At 42.2% G+C, this 13,263-nt stretch overlaps 4 protein-coding genes across 8 annotated transcripts in view; 1 reads left to right on the top strand and 3 right to left on the bottom strand.

Moving 5' to 3' along the window:
* The window catches only part of LOC135352070 (serine/threonine-protein kinase pakG-like), a 30,539-nt gene extending 23,947 nt beyond the window's left edge, over positions 1–6,592 (top strand). For 2 of the 3 annotated variants that reach the window (XM_064551194.1, XM_064551192.1), the window contains exons 2-6: positions 3,367–3,696; positions 3,824–4,630; positions 4,753–5,105; positions 5,298–5,372; positions 5,578–6,592. In XM_064551194.1, coding sequence (XP_064407264.1) covers positions 3,372–3,696; positions 3,824–4,630; positions 4,753–5,105; positions 5,298–5,372; positions 5,578–6,501 — 2,484 coding nt within the window. In that variant the 5' untranslated portion in view covers positions 3,367–3,371 and the 3' untranslated portion in view covers positions 6,502–6,592. Of the gene's footprint in view, positions 1–3,122; positions 3,226–3,366; positions 3,697–3,823; positions 4,631–4,752; positions 5,106–5,297; positions 5,373–5,577 lie in introns of those variants that run through there. The other variant, XM_064551191.1, reaches the window with a different exon arrangement.
* The window catches only part of LOC135352059 (uncharacterized), a gene marked incomplete in the record, with an annotated part of 851,949 nt that overhangs the window by 444,251 nt on the left and 394,435 nt on the right, over positions 1–13,263 (bottom strand).
* LOC135352133 (upstream stimulatory factor 2-like) overlaps positions 1–13,263 on the bottom strand; it is a 40,867-nt gene that overhangs the window by 25,081 nt on the left and 2,523 nt on the right. The window contains exons 3-10 of one of the 3 annotated variants that reach the window (XR_010399588.1): positions 10,908–10,977; positions 10,512–10,724; positions 9,867–10,045; positions 9,079–9,605; positions 8,353–8,834; positions 7,586–8,094; positions 7,216–7,299; positions 6,756–6,979 (exon numbers count right to left, since the gene is read on the bottom strand). Coding sequence is in view for 1 of the 3 variants with exons in the window: in XM_064551310.1 (XP_064407380.1) it covers positions 7,726–8,094; positions 8,353–8,456; positions 8,779–8,834; positions 9,079–9,119 (570 nt within the window). In the remaining 2 variants the exon portion in view is untranslated. Of the gene's footprint in view, positions 1–6,755; positions 6,980–7,215; positions 7,300–7,585; positions 8,095–8,352; positions 8,835–9,078; positions 9,606–9,866; positions 10,046–10,511; positions 10,725–10,907; positions 10,978–13,263 lie in introns of those variants that run through there. The other 2 variants (XM_064551310.1, XR_010399589.1) reach the window with 2 other exon arrangements.
* LOC135352131 (kinesin-related protein 9-like) lies at positions 791–2,208 on the bottom strand. The gene is made up of 2 exons (XM_064551307.1): positions 2,076–2,208; positions 791–1,784 (listed from the first exon to the last, which is right to left on the bottom strand). The coding sequence occupies exon 2, from the start codon at positions 1,659–1,661 to the stop codon at positions 933–935; it is 729 nt and encodes a 242-aa protein (XP_064407377.1). The 5' UTR covers positions 1,662–1,784; positions 2,076–2,208; the 3' UTR covers positions 791–932.

The following is a 13,263-nucleotide window of genomic DNA, read 5'->3' as shown; positions in this document are numbered from 1 at the left end:
CACTAATATTATAATGAAACAGTAGGTGGTGGCACAGGTCCAAACACATACTATGAAGGTTATAGCTTAGCTGGTTATTTTCAATTAAGTACAATTTGCAATTTGGGCCTGAAATAAATACTATTATTGATCTAAGCACACTATAATTATTGCAGCACTATTAAAGATGCTATTAAATACGATAAAATCGGAGGTTTGCAACACAAGATGACTACACAAGTCAACAAAGCTCTCAGAAAGAGACCTACAATGTGTGTAGTTGTCTGACATGCTATCACTCACTTCTCCAGCATTAGTTTCTCATTGTCTATAATGATCTGATCCACTCCAGGTGCGTTGCTACCGCTGGTTGCTAGGTGGAACTCCGCTAGTAAGCTCTCCTCGTTGGGATCAAAGTCCACCTCACCTGGTTGGTACAAATCCTCAGGTCTAGTAGGGAGAAAACACGTGAACAGTACTTACTCATCGATCCACCTCTACCAGCATACCTTGTATACAAGTGCATGTACATACAGACTAGTAAGCATGCTAGGTTCCCATTCTCTGTACTGTACATTCAATAGTACACAGTCAACTCATTGCACTGCATAACTACACATTATACACACGTACCTTGTTCTTGATGAAGGTTCTTCTCAATGCCAGCTAATGGTTAGCTCATGCACAAGCAGTCGATTACCAGGCCAACTTTCGAGGAAGTGCGGCTTGAGATGGAGGCTAGGCTGCACATAATTATAATGGGCGTGGTTACATATAAATGGGCTTTGCTACAATATTTTTCTCAAAGAGCTCCACACAAATATCATGTATAAAAACTATGTATACATAATAATACTGACAATGTAGCTATAGTAAGTGAAGGAGAGATTATTAAAAAACACACGTTAAAACTAGAACAGTATAAACAGTCCACAATTATAATATACTGTACACTACTGTTGAGAGGATTGGTCCACCGTTTCCATAGACATTGAATCTTGCCCGGGGCTACCAGCACTTGAGTTGCTTGTGAGCACATTCTGAGCCAGAATCAGAGTGTTGAGCAGACTAGCAGCAGCCGCGGCAGAGAGACCACCACCACCACCACCCCCGCCATTGTTGTTGGCTTGTGACAGCATGGAGGATTTCGGTACAGGAGTGGACGGAGAAGTGGTCGTGCTCGCAATGGAGGATAGAGTTTGTACGAGTGAGCTTAAGAGTGGTGTGTTTGGATTAGAGGCTCCAGTCGGCAGCGATGATTGTAAGAGAGGAGAGAATTGTGACGAAGCTGACAAGTGCATAGGTTGTGCTTGCGAAGGTGTCAGGCTGGAGACAATGCCACCAAGTTGTTGTAGGGATGAGATAGAACTTGGTGTTTGGTTGTGTGCCAGTGAGGTCAACAGAGGGCTGTTGGTGAGGTTCTGTGCCAGGGATAGTAGTAGTTGCTGTGCTGCTACATTGTTAGTTTGTTGTGTGGATTGTTGTGGAGGGGAGACAGAAGTGGTCGGTGGTGAGTGGGTCACTACTGTGTTGAGGAGACTCTGGGCCAGAGGAGAGTTTAGAAGTTGCTGGTTAGGTTGCTTTTGACCAGAGGAAGCAGCTGCATCGATTCCAAACTGGATAATCTGTGCTCGAAGAAATGCGTTCTCTTTCTCTAGGACTTGGATCTGGTTTTGAAGCATTGCTAAAGCGTTGGTTGATTTCTCTGCGATTTTGGCACTGGCTGTGAGTTGTTCGTTTTGAAACACGAGCTCTTTCAAGTAGTCCACTGTCTTGTCTAGTACCGTTCCCTTGCTGTACACATACTGCAGTCAGGGAAACATGATGTGAGGGTGAGACATGTACGTGGAGATATCAAAAAAACATGCTTAGTTGCTGTTAAAAAATAGCAATTTTATTTTATGTGTAACTAACTACATGTGTTATATACGATGAACTCTGCTGGATTCTATGATACTAGTAACTAACGTAACACTGTGCTCTGCACTAAATGCATGCTTAGCAATAATAGTAATTAAAAAAAACCAAGTTAGTGATATTTCAATGGTTTTTCCAATAGTACTTTAGTACACACACTCACAGACACACACACTCACCCCGACAATGGAACCAGTAGTTGCGTCTTTCTTCTGACAAGCAGGCACTATCTGAGCCAGTACCTTGATGAGCTCGTTGATCCTGTCCCGACGTCCAACAAAACGAAAAGTCCTAGGATACCTTTAAAAAAGCGTTTTAAGTGCTAGTTTTTATATGTTACTTGGTGTGAAGTGTGTGTGTGTGTGTGTTACCTGGGTATCATGCACAAGACCAAAGTTAGGGCCCAAGTCACTGGCCTGTAGCTGCTCCACACTCTCCCCATCATCACTCTGACTTATCTCTATCTCAAACTGTGAACTGGGTACCACCTCTTCAGTAGCGATAGTAAACGTCTCCACGTCGGTCGGCTCTGTCCCTACGTGTAGTATCTCTGTATTAAAACAGTTTTTAAGTGTTTGCTTTTATGTTACTTGGTGTGAACTCTGTGTGGGTACATACCTGGGTATCATGCACAAGACCAAAGTTAGGGCCCACATTATAACCAACTACACATTATACACAAGTACCGTACTTGTTCAATTTAAGGCGACCCTCCAAATATGCGACACCCTCCGATCTTAGGTAATTTTCTGACCTCTAAAAGTAGCGACTGCTGCGTGTGACAATTATTTTTTTATGTTGCGTCCTAAATAGAGGTCAAACCACGGCCTCGATTCCAGGCCGCTAGAAACAATATAATTTTAAGCATCCTATAATCGAGGATAGTAGAGTAACCTCCAATTAGATGCGACCCTCTAAATATGCGACACCAGGAATTTTTCTCAACCTCCAAAAGAAATGACCTCTCGTTTTGTAATTTAATATTTATGAATAACTGTACCTTGTTAATGTTCTTGATGAAGGTTCCTCAGTAGTCCCTGTCCATGGACTCATGTCTTCAACCTCCACCAATACAGACAAATAGTTTGACCACTTGCTCAGAGCTTCAAAATTGACAGCACAATTTCTTCTTCTCTCTAGCTAGCTAGCTAGCTATGGAAGTGAAAGACCAGCCATGTGGTTTAGCAATGTTATCGCACGTGACAGCTTTTGTTTATTCTGCAGAGAAAGAGGGAGGGTCTTGTTGTAGCTGAGCTAGCTGTTGTCCTGTATTTCTGTATCGTGCCTGGTATCAAGCTGTGAAGATGCTGTAGCTCTGAATTATTATCAGTAAGTGCAGACAGCACTGTTTTATTTTCTGCATATAGATCTACGGTACATGGTTTTGATGATATAATTTGCACACACCAAATATTGATACATAATTACATGACCTTCATATCATTGTTTATCTTATTCCACACTCTACAGAGAAGATGTCTGACTATCTCACAATAGCAGATCTAGGAGATCTATACATAGCTACGTTTGATGCTCGAATCAAGTGGAGAAACTTCTTGCTAGTTCTTAAAATACCCTCGGATACCATCGACAGCATTGGTACAAAATGGAGAGATGATCCTGATGACTGCTATCGTGAGGGTTTGAAAGAATGGCTGAAAGGTGGTGAGAGACGCTGGGAAGATGTTGTCAAAGCTTTGTCCAGTCCCATTGTAGGCCACGTTGGCATAGCTAATACCATCGAGAAAGATCATCTACAGTCTACTGATGCAAGCAATCCTACTGATGTGAAGTCAGAGGGTAAGCACTAGTTCAACAGGAATGCATATCTCATACATGATGCTTAGTTTATTAGCTAGCTACTATAATATTCACCCGGGTCCCTCTCATAAACACACACACACACACACACACAATGTTTTTACAGTAGACGAAAATCACCAGAAGATCAACGATGATTTAACTGTTTTCCTAGACGAGCTACTTGGTAAAGGTGCATTTGGAGCAGTCTTCAAAGGCAGCTACAAGGGCGAGATTTGTGCAGTCAAACTTCTAATTTACGAGGCTGTAGAAATGCAGACAGGTTTCCCAACCAGCAAAAGTGAAGAAGCCAGCAAAGCATTTGATCGTGAGTGTGAGTATCTCCAGTCACTCCAGCACCCAAACGTTGTTCAGTATTTGTCGACTACTAAGCACCCCAAATCAGGTGGTACAATCCTCGTTGTTGAGCTGATGGATTGCAATTTGAGATCCTATTTCTCCGGCCTTGATGAAGAGTCCCTCACTAGCGAATGTGAAAGTAGCCTCATCAAAGACATGGCTTGTGGTCTGGCCTACATTCACAGCAAGCAGATTATCCACCGTGACCTCTGTGGCGATAACGTTTTGCTAAAGCTAACACGACCAGTGCCTGTTGCAAAGATTTCCGACTTTGGCATGTCACGGCTATATGATCCCTCCATGCTTAGCCACACCCTCACGGCCGTTGGTCACCGTATGGGGTATCTACCTCTCGAGGCTATTCGATTGGACAAGGAGAATTATGATAATAGTGTCGATGTTTTTTCCCTTGGGGCGATTATGGTACAGATTGTTTGCAAGCTGAAGACGGTCAAATCTGTGGAAGATCGATTAGACCATGTTGCCCAGATACCTCACACACACAGGTTGAGGAAGCTTATCGACAGTTGCTTGCAAAAAGACATGAGGAGGAGACCATCTGCCAGGGACATCTGTGAGTCAATTAAATACATGTGTTGTACATTTTACCGCAAATAATTTGTGAGTCAATTGTGTGTTTTTCCGAAATTTTGTTCCAGAAAAAATTCCTTATTGAACATTTAACTTTTACTTTAGATGCTTCGCTGACAAGCGACTTAGACACCGTGGAGGCAACAAAGAGGGAGTCAAAGGATACTCAAGTAAATCAACTTTTACATCCAATATCTGAGAAAGACACTCATTCACAAGCATCTATCGATCGGCTTCAAGCTGAGCAAGTTCGTGGACTGGAAGAAGTGACCACTCCACAAGAACAGTTTGAAGTTCAACCCAGAGAAATTGATCATCTAGTGAAGTCTCTACAGATACAACCTCGGGAGGACACTCAACCAGATAATAACTTGACAGCAGATGTAGACCTGACAAGTGGCTCGGACACAGTGGAGGGAACAACGAGGGAGTCAAAGGACACTCCACAAGTCAAGAAGGTGCGTACATGTAGTGTGTGAATGAGATTCCCACAGCAACAATAGTATTGTACCTTAACATGCATGGATGCTGTCTCATGTGTTAAGCCGTAACTACACATCCGTTTGAGTGTGCCTATAATTATGTACTTCCTTTAGCGCAAATTGTTTCTTGTTCTATTCTAAGATTTCCACCAATGTTCCCCTGTACAGGCTCACAGGGAACAGATTAAGCACAAAGATGCTGAGCTGGTCAGGAGAGACGCCATCATTCAACAGCAGAGACAGGTGAGACAAAATGCACCATTATATTATTGCAGAGCTATAGTAGAAGCTTTGATCTCTTATAATCGTACTGTACATTCTATTAGACTGGTGGGCGTGGCCTCTTAAGCTGATTAGAGAAAGTGATTTAGTGTGCATGCAATTATTGCTACAAGTAACACTCGCTTGTTAGTAGACACTATCCTAATTACACTCATTCATTATTCAGGGTCCCCCTCCCAGAGAGTTGAGACCTCCACTCACTCTGAAATGGAGAAGAGGAAAAGACATGCCAATCAAGATGGGTACCACGGTACAGAGTGTTGTTATCGGTGACACGGTGTATGTTGGTGGAGGGTTTGCAGACAATGATCTTTACAAGTGTACGGTGATGAAGCTCGAGCAAGATCAATGGACCAAACTACCAGAGTACACTGCCAAGTGGTTCGCTATGACATCACTCGCTAATCGACTAGTGCTGGTGGGAGGACAGGATCCAAGAAACAACAAACGCACTAATCAACTTGCAGTTTTTGAAGCAGGAGAATGGACTCACCCGTACCCACCAATGAACATTGCTCGTGTTTGCTCAACAGCTGTTTCTTTCAACAACCACATCGTTGTAGCTGGTGGGCATGATGATAAAAGACATATCTCCTCTGTCGAGGTGTTGGACGTGGCATCAAGAAGATGGTACATTGCTCAGTCACTACCTAACCCACGATCAGTACTGAAATCGACTCTCATAGGAAACACCCTCTACCTAATGGGAGGGTTCGATCACACTAGGGCAACCAAGACAGTGCACCACGTCGACCTCAATGAACTCATCGCAAAGGCCCTTTCCAACCTGGACGCACCCACTCCCTGGCAGACCTTACAGGAAGTACCATTCGTGCATTCAGCTCCTCTCAGTATTGGGAGGTCACTATTAGCCGTTGGTGGAGCGGACGACAGACGCAACCCAAGTTCATCGATCCACCTCTACCAGCCTGACACCAGGAGGTGGGTGAAAGTGGGAGACCTGCCTACTGCACGATACAACTGCACATGCTCAGTACTTCCTAGTGGAGAGGTCATTGTAGCCGGAGGACAGACAAAACTATATGGTAATTATCTTCAAACAGTTGATTTCTTTTGTATAAGCGATTAATTAGTTATTGTAATATGTTGTGCATTGTTAACAATCTTTTTGAAAAAAGTTTTCTAATTAAGTTCGCATATTTCGTTTATTTTTATTCGAACTGTTGATCTATAAGTGCTAAATACCGTATAGTGCGAAATTTTTGAGGCATTTATATTTTGTGGATAGGCCTCTTTTTGTTGCACAATGTTCGTGGAATGACTGCTTACCGGAAGCCACGCCTTAAATATTTGCACGTTATAGCAGGTAAGAGAAAATTAAGTTGCAACAGACTTTTAATTATAGTTATTATGATGACATGAAGTGGTACATACATAATTACATTGCCAGAAAATAGTACAAAAACAGACAAAATAATATTAACAGTCTCATAACAAGTTCAGGTCCTTGGTTGGGGTCTTGTCCGAGGGTAGGGTGGACGCCTTCTCCCAGAATCCAAAGTCTATCTCCTCTTTCAAGTCAGACAGTGAGGGGTGGGGCTCGGGAACTGAGGGATTAAAGAGTCACATGATCATAGTCATACTGAGTGGAAGTTTGAGGACTTAGGAAGTAAGGGGTAAGAAAATCACATGATAACAGTAGCTATAATTTATACTGGCTAAAAGCAAAATGGCTCAACTATGATAAAAGGGACACCACACACATCACACGTACTGGTATACAATATGTACGTACTTACATTATGAATACTAGAATAATCGTAAGAGTCAGTTAAAGTGATACCTTTTAATTGTGGAGGGTGAGAGCTGCTGAGCTTTGGCACTCTCCAGGAACTTGTCAAAGTCCTCCTCGTCCTGAGTCAGTGTTCTGTAGCCACGATAAACAACACATGGACACATTCAAACTGGTAGTGTGATGAAGGGTCTGGTACACGTACTGTACAATGTCATGTACAAATATTGTGAGCTAGTGTTCTCAATTGACACACGTTTCCCTGTACACACCTGAACTGCATACATTGAAGCATACCTTGTATACAAGTGCATGTACATACAGACTAGTAAGCATGCTAGGTTCCCATTCTCTGTATTGTACATTCAATAGTACACAGTCAACTCATTGCACTGCATAACTACACATTATACACACGTACCTTGTTCTTGATGAAGGTTCTTCATCAGCACAGTTTTCATGTTCAGTAGCATAATTATGGTTAGCGCATGCACAAGCAGCGTATACTACCAGGCCAATTTTCGAGGAAGTGCGGCTTGAGATGGAGGGGCGTAGCTTTGTTCACAACATTTTATTATGCTCAGGTTCAATAAGACAAATATCATGTATAAAAACTATGTGTGGTATACATAATAATACTGACAATGTATAGCTATAGTAAGTGAAGGGGAGATTCTGGGCCAGAGGAGAGTTTAGAAGTTGCTGGTTAGGTTGCTTCTGACCAGAGGAGGCAGCTACATCAATTCCAAACTGGATAATCTGTGCTTGAAGAAATGCGTTCTCTTTCTCTAGGACTTGGATCTGGTTTTGAAGCATTGCTAAAGATTTCTCTGCGATTTTGGCACTGGCTGTGAGTTGTTCATTTTGAAACACGAGCTCTTTCAAGTAGTCCACTGTCTTGTCCAGTACCGTTCCCTTGCTGTACACATACTGCAGTCAGGGAAACATGACGTGAGGGTGAGACATGTACGTGGAGATAACAAAAAAAAATGCTTTAGCAATTTTATGTGCAACTAACTACATGTGTTATATACGATGGCCTCTGCTGGATTCTATGCTACTAGTAACTAACGTAACACTGGGCTCTGCACTAATGCATGCTTAAAAAAAAAAACCGAAGTTAGTAGATATTTCGATGGCTTTTCCAATAGTACTTTAGTACACACACTCACAGACACACACACTCACCCCGACAATGGAACCAGTAGTTGCGTCTTTCTTCTGAAAAGCAGGCACTATCTGAGCCAGTACCTTGATGAGCTCGTTGATCCTGTCCCGACGCCGACGCTCAACTGGGCGTGGGAAGAACAACAACAACTGGTAATTATCGTGTTTAGGGCATGTACAATGAAGCTGAGCCAATTGGCAAAATAAATGAATCTTGACCTCACACACACACACACACACACACACACACACACCTACTGTACAGTATAAAATGAAAATCAAGGCATACTTAGACGTTTACAGCATGGATGGATAGCCCCCACACAGCAAATAAGTTATTAGTTTTAGAAGTGACAAATTTGTATTTTGTGGGAAATGTGATTATGACTACGTAAGTACATGTACATCTGTTGTACACTATAACTTTCAGTATTGAATTTGCAGCACCTTCATTGTGTGTAGCCTTCCTTTGAGCTTCCCTGTTGGCGGCCATATCCCCAGACCTGCAAACCAACCACCATAATAACAACACTCCTCACAGTTACCGTATTACAGCGAGCATATGCGAATTTTTGCCAGAACGAAATAGTTAGATCGCAAAGGGTTGCCGATTTGGCTGATTCGCAAAGGTTTTCACCAACAGCAAAATATTCTAGTAATACGGTATGTAGCAAGAATGATGCTTTCCCTAACATACTGTCATACATGTTATGCAGAGGTAGGCAATCACATGAACTGTGTACTCACAACTGCATTTGAACGATGGGGTCGGCCGTGTGATAATCCATAGTTGATATCCCGCTCATCTTGGGTGCTATAGGTCGACCCATTGCATGCAGTATCTCAGCACTACTGGATGGTGGGATCATCACATACAGAGGACCTCAACACACACAACAACATATAAAAACTGACTATTAACATTTTTCAACACCACTTCCAAGAAACCTCAAACATTAGCAATAATACTCATGGTTCTACATGTAATTAGTAAGTACAAGCACTTGGATAACTTATCGAAGCCTATATATAATTTTGGATTTGCCCCCAAAAATGTATCGTCACACTGATAAATTTGGCCTCCATTACTCACCATTTTGGCCAGACTCTGAACCAGATGAGGTGCTCCTAGTGATGAGGAACTGAGATGAGGGGGTGGTCTGTCCACCTTGCTGCATCTGAATGAGGGCGTGGCCTATAGCGTTGAGGGTGGAGCCATCCTCAGAGGTCATGTCAGAGGGCAAACCATCATCGCTAGTGAGCGTGTGGACCTCCTGTGTGAGTGGGCAGGAACAACAAGCGTGTGTGTGTGTGTGTGTGTGTGTGTGAGTGTGTGTGTGTGTGAGTGTGTGTGTGTGTGTGTGTGTGTTCGTTATTTGGGAGGTAGTTACCATCATGCAAATTCTAACCATGTAATACGAAAGTAAAAATAATACGAAAACAAAACGTCTTAGAAGCCGGATACCTTTAAAAAAGCGTTTTTAAGTGCTAGTTTTTATATATTACTTGGTGTGAACTGTGTGTGTGTGTGTTACCTGGGTATCATGCACAAGGCCAAAGTTAGGGTCCAAGTCACTGGCCTGTAGCTGCTCCACACTCTCCCCATCATCACTCTGACTTATCTCTATCTCAAACTGTGAACTGGGTACCACCTCTTCAGTAGCGATAGTAACCGTCTCCACGTCGGTCGGCTCTGTTCCTACGTGTAGTATCTCTGTATTAAAACAGTTTTTAAGTGTTTGCTTTTATGTTACTTGGTGTGAACTCTGTGTGGGTACATACCTGGGTATCATGCACAAGACCAAAGTTAGGGCCCACATTATAACCAACTACACATTATACACAAGTACCGTACTTGTTCAATTTAAGGCGACCCTCCAAATATGCGACACCCTCGATCTTAGGTAATATTTTGACCTCTAAAAGTAGCGACTGCTGCGGGTGACAATTATATTTTTATGTCGCGTCCTAAATAGAGGTCAAACCACAGCCTCGATTCCAGGCCGCTAGAAACAATATAATTTTAAGCAGCCTATAATCGAGGATAGTAGAGTAACCTCCAATTAGATGCGACCCTCTAAATATGCGACACCAAGACTTCACCATAATTGTTCAGTCTCCAAAAGAAACGAGCTCTGTGGCTTCCTAATAGTATCGCCTTAAATCAAATAAGTACGTACCTTGGATGTTCCTCAGTAGCCCCTGTCCATGGACCCATGTCTTCAGACTGTCCCTCACTGCTTATAGGCTGCTCACCAGACTGGAGGTGGGCTGCATGTAAGGGCTGGGCAGTTTGTAGTCTCTGATGACAGACCCTTTTCCATACTGCTGAGGTCTGTTAGCGTCTGAGTGGCCAGTTTACGTGAGACCCCTCTCTTAGCAGCATAGTAGGCCTAAAGGTGTGTGTGTGTGTGTGCGGGTCGTACATGATTGTACATGGCACACCTTCCAATACATTACAGGGAAACACACATCATGTGCTGAATAGGACACACTATAATAGCTGACCTTGAATGACTTTAAGGGACTCTACAAAGTATGACACAAATGCATTTTCCAGCTAATGTACTCTGTACCTCTACCTCCATTCTCAGTGCCTCTTCTTGTCTCCTCAACACTTGGCCGGGCTGAAAAATGGCCGCATAACTGGGGGCAAAGGTCAGAGGTGGAAAAATTAAACTGGAAGACAAATCAATCAGTCGATTTACAATTAGAACTAGAGCACTGAAGTGCTAACCCTGCTGATACAGCTGTTTGCATACATACAAGAGTAGAATAATTATCTACTCTTGATACATATCGGTCACTGCTTACCACAAAACCACCATGCAATGTTGCTATGCAAACAAATAGTATTGGGTACATTCACATTCACATTCACATGACCAAGAGTTTATGATAGAGAGTCTATGATAGAGAGAGAGTCTATGATAGAGAGAGAGAGTACCGAACGTAGGCATACTGTACGTAGGCATACTGTACATCAGATGTATGCGGAGAGTAACGTGACTTCCTGTATCTGTCACAAGCTTGGAATTTGCACACTGACCAATCCAAGCGTGGGTGATGTAATCTATCAACCCATCCAAGTGTGGGTGATGTAATCTACTTTCTTGATAGATTACATCACCCACACTGGATTGGTCAGTGTGCAAATTCCAAGCTTGTGACAGATACAGGAAGTTACGTTACTCTCCGCATACATCTGATGTACAGTATGCCTAGTGACAGATACAGGAAGTCACGTTACTCTCCGCATACATCTGATACACAGTATGCCTACGTTCGATACTCTCTCCTCTATCATAAACTCTTGACATGACTAAATAAAAAGTGAGCAATGGTGCATGGCTTCTAGAACTAGACTATGGAGACTCATGGATTTGAAGTAGAGAATGGTCTAATGCTGAGACTTGTACTGTACGAACAATTGTTACCCTAAAGAACCTACTAACTCGCTCACTGCCGTATACCGGTTTTGAACATCAGGTCCGAACATAATTATTCCTCTACTAGATAAGCTATAGGCTTTCACTCCCTTCACTTCCAAACAATATTTGGTGATCTGTCAGTGTTTAAGGTTATGGGCAACAGTTGCACCCACGCATACAAATTTCGCTATGAATATAATTATAAAACCTGCAAAGCCCACAAAGACACTCGTGCGATAGTGGTCCAATAGTTCTGCGTCAGTTTTTGCAGCTCTGACAGCATGCTTAGCTCTGAAATATTGATTTTCTAATTATCAGAATGTCAGGGCAGGGCCAGAAACAAAAAATCCAAGTACACTCATAATTAGAGAAGAGTTATTCTTGTTTTAGTCTGCTTTCTTTCTGCTCTACTGAGTAATCCACGGTATGTTCTCAAGTACTGAGCTCTCTATGGAATGAAAAAGAAGGATCTGGTTATTTCTGGCCCTCCAGTATAGGTTGATACCTTGCCATGGATACTGCAAGCCCCTGGTTCTGAGCCTTCTCCTGTCCATAAACTGTTGCGAAAAATTTATTTTTATGCAATCATGTATATGTTAGACCAGCACCTACAATAAGCTGGAATAGTGTCCATATTTTCTTTTCTAGGTTATTTGTGCTGTTGAGATATGTGTATAAAGTTTGGTACTGCAAAACTTTCTTTGTTCTCTGGATATAATTATAATAAACATGTACCTAATTAAATATTCATAAACATTGTTTCCCATAACCTTAAGGTACTTCGTACTAACAGTTTCTTCAGCCTGAAACTTCTTCAAACCTCACCATAATTTATATGTGAGTTTCCACACACCAAGAGTAGATAAAAGCATCTACTCTTGATACCTTATAGTGGGTACTTTTGAGGGTCTACTCAAAAAGTACCGCTATACAAATTCTAGAAGCCCTTATTGCTCAGGACTACATGTTGTTTGCATAGCAACATTGTATAGTGATTTGTGTTACAACCTCACTTGAAATATCAGTTTAAAAACAAAAAAAGAAATGTACCACTAATTGACCTCAGGTATGTGTACATATAGTAATGGTCAGAGCTGGGCATGCTCACAGTTTCAAATTGTAAATGAATGATTGGTTGTGCAAGACCTACATCTATTTTTAGAGCATTGTATTGATGTGTTTAGCCTTCTTTCGAGTGAATCCTAGGCGTTTAAGTAGACAGCATAATGTGGCAGCAGCTTTAGATCTACTTTAGATCTGACGCAATTGGGTCTGAATTTTAGGTAGTCGGCTTTTCACAAATCATTTTAATTCATCGTGAGACAGTGCTCCCTTGAGCTGGCTTTATAAGCAGCGACACATCTCCAGTGCATTGAAATCTATCAACAACCCTCAGGCCAAACATGTAGTAGCTTCAGCAACAAACAATCTATCTGCTGCTTCCCGATGGTACAGCAATTGACAAGCTTTTGCCATACCATTCTCCACCTCAGATACAAAT

Source organism: Halichondria panicea, chromosome 1, assembly GCF_963675165.1.
Source record: "Halichondria panicea chromosome 1, odHalPani1.1, whole genome shotgun sequence".
NCBI lineage: Eukaryota > Metazoa > Porifera > Demospongiae > Suberitida > Halichondriidae > Halichondria > Halichondria panicea.
This window is presented reverse-complemented; position numbering and strand designations above follow the sequence as displayed.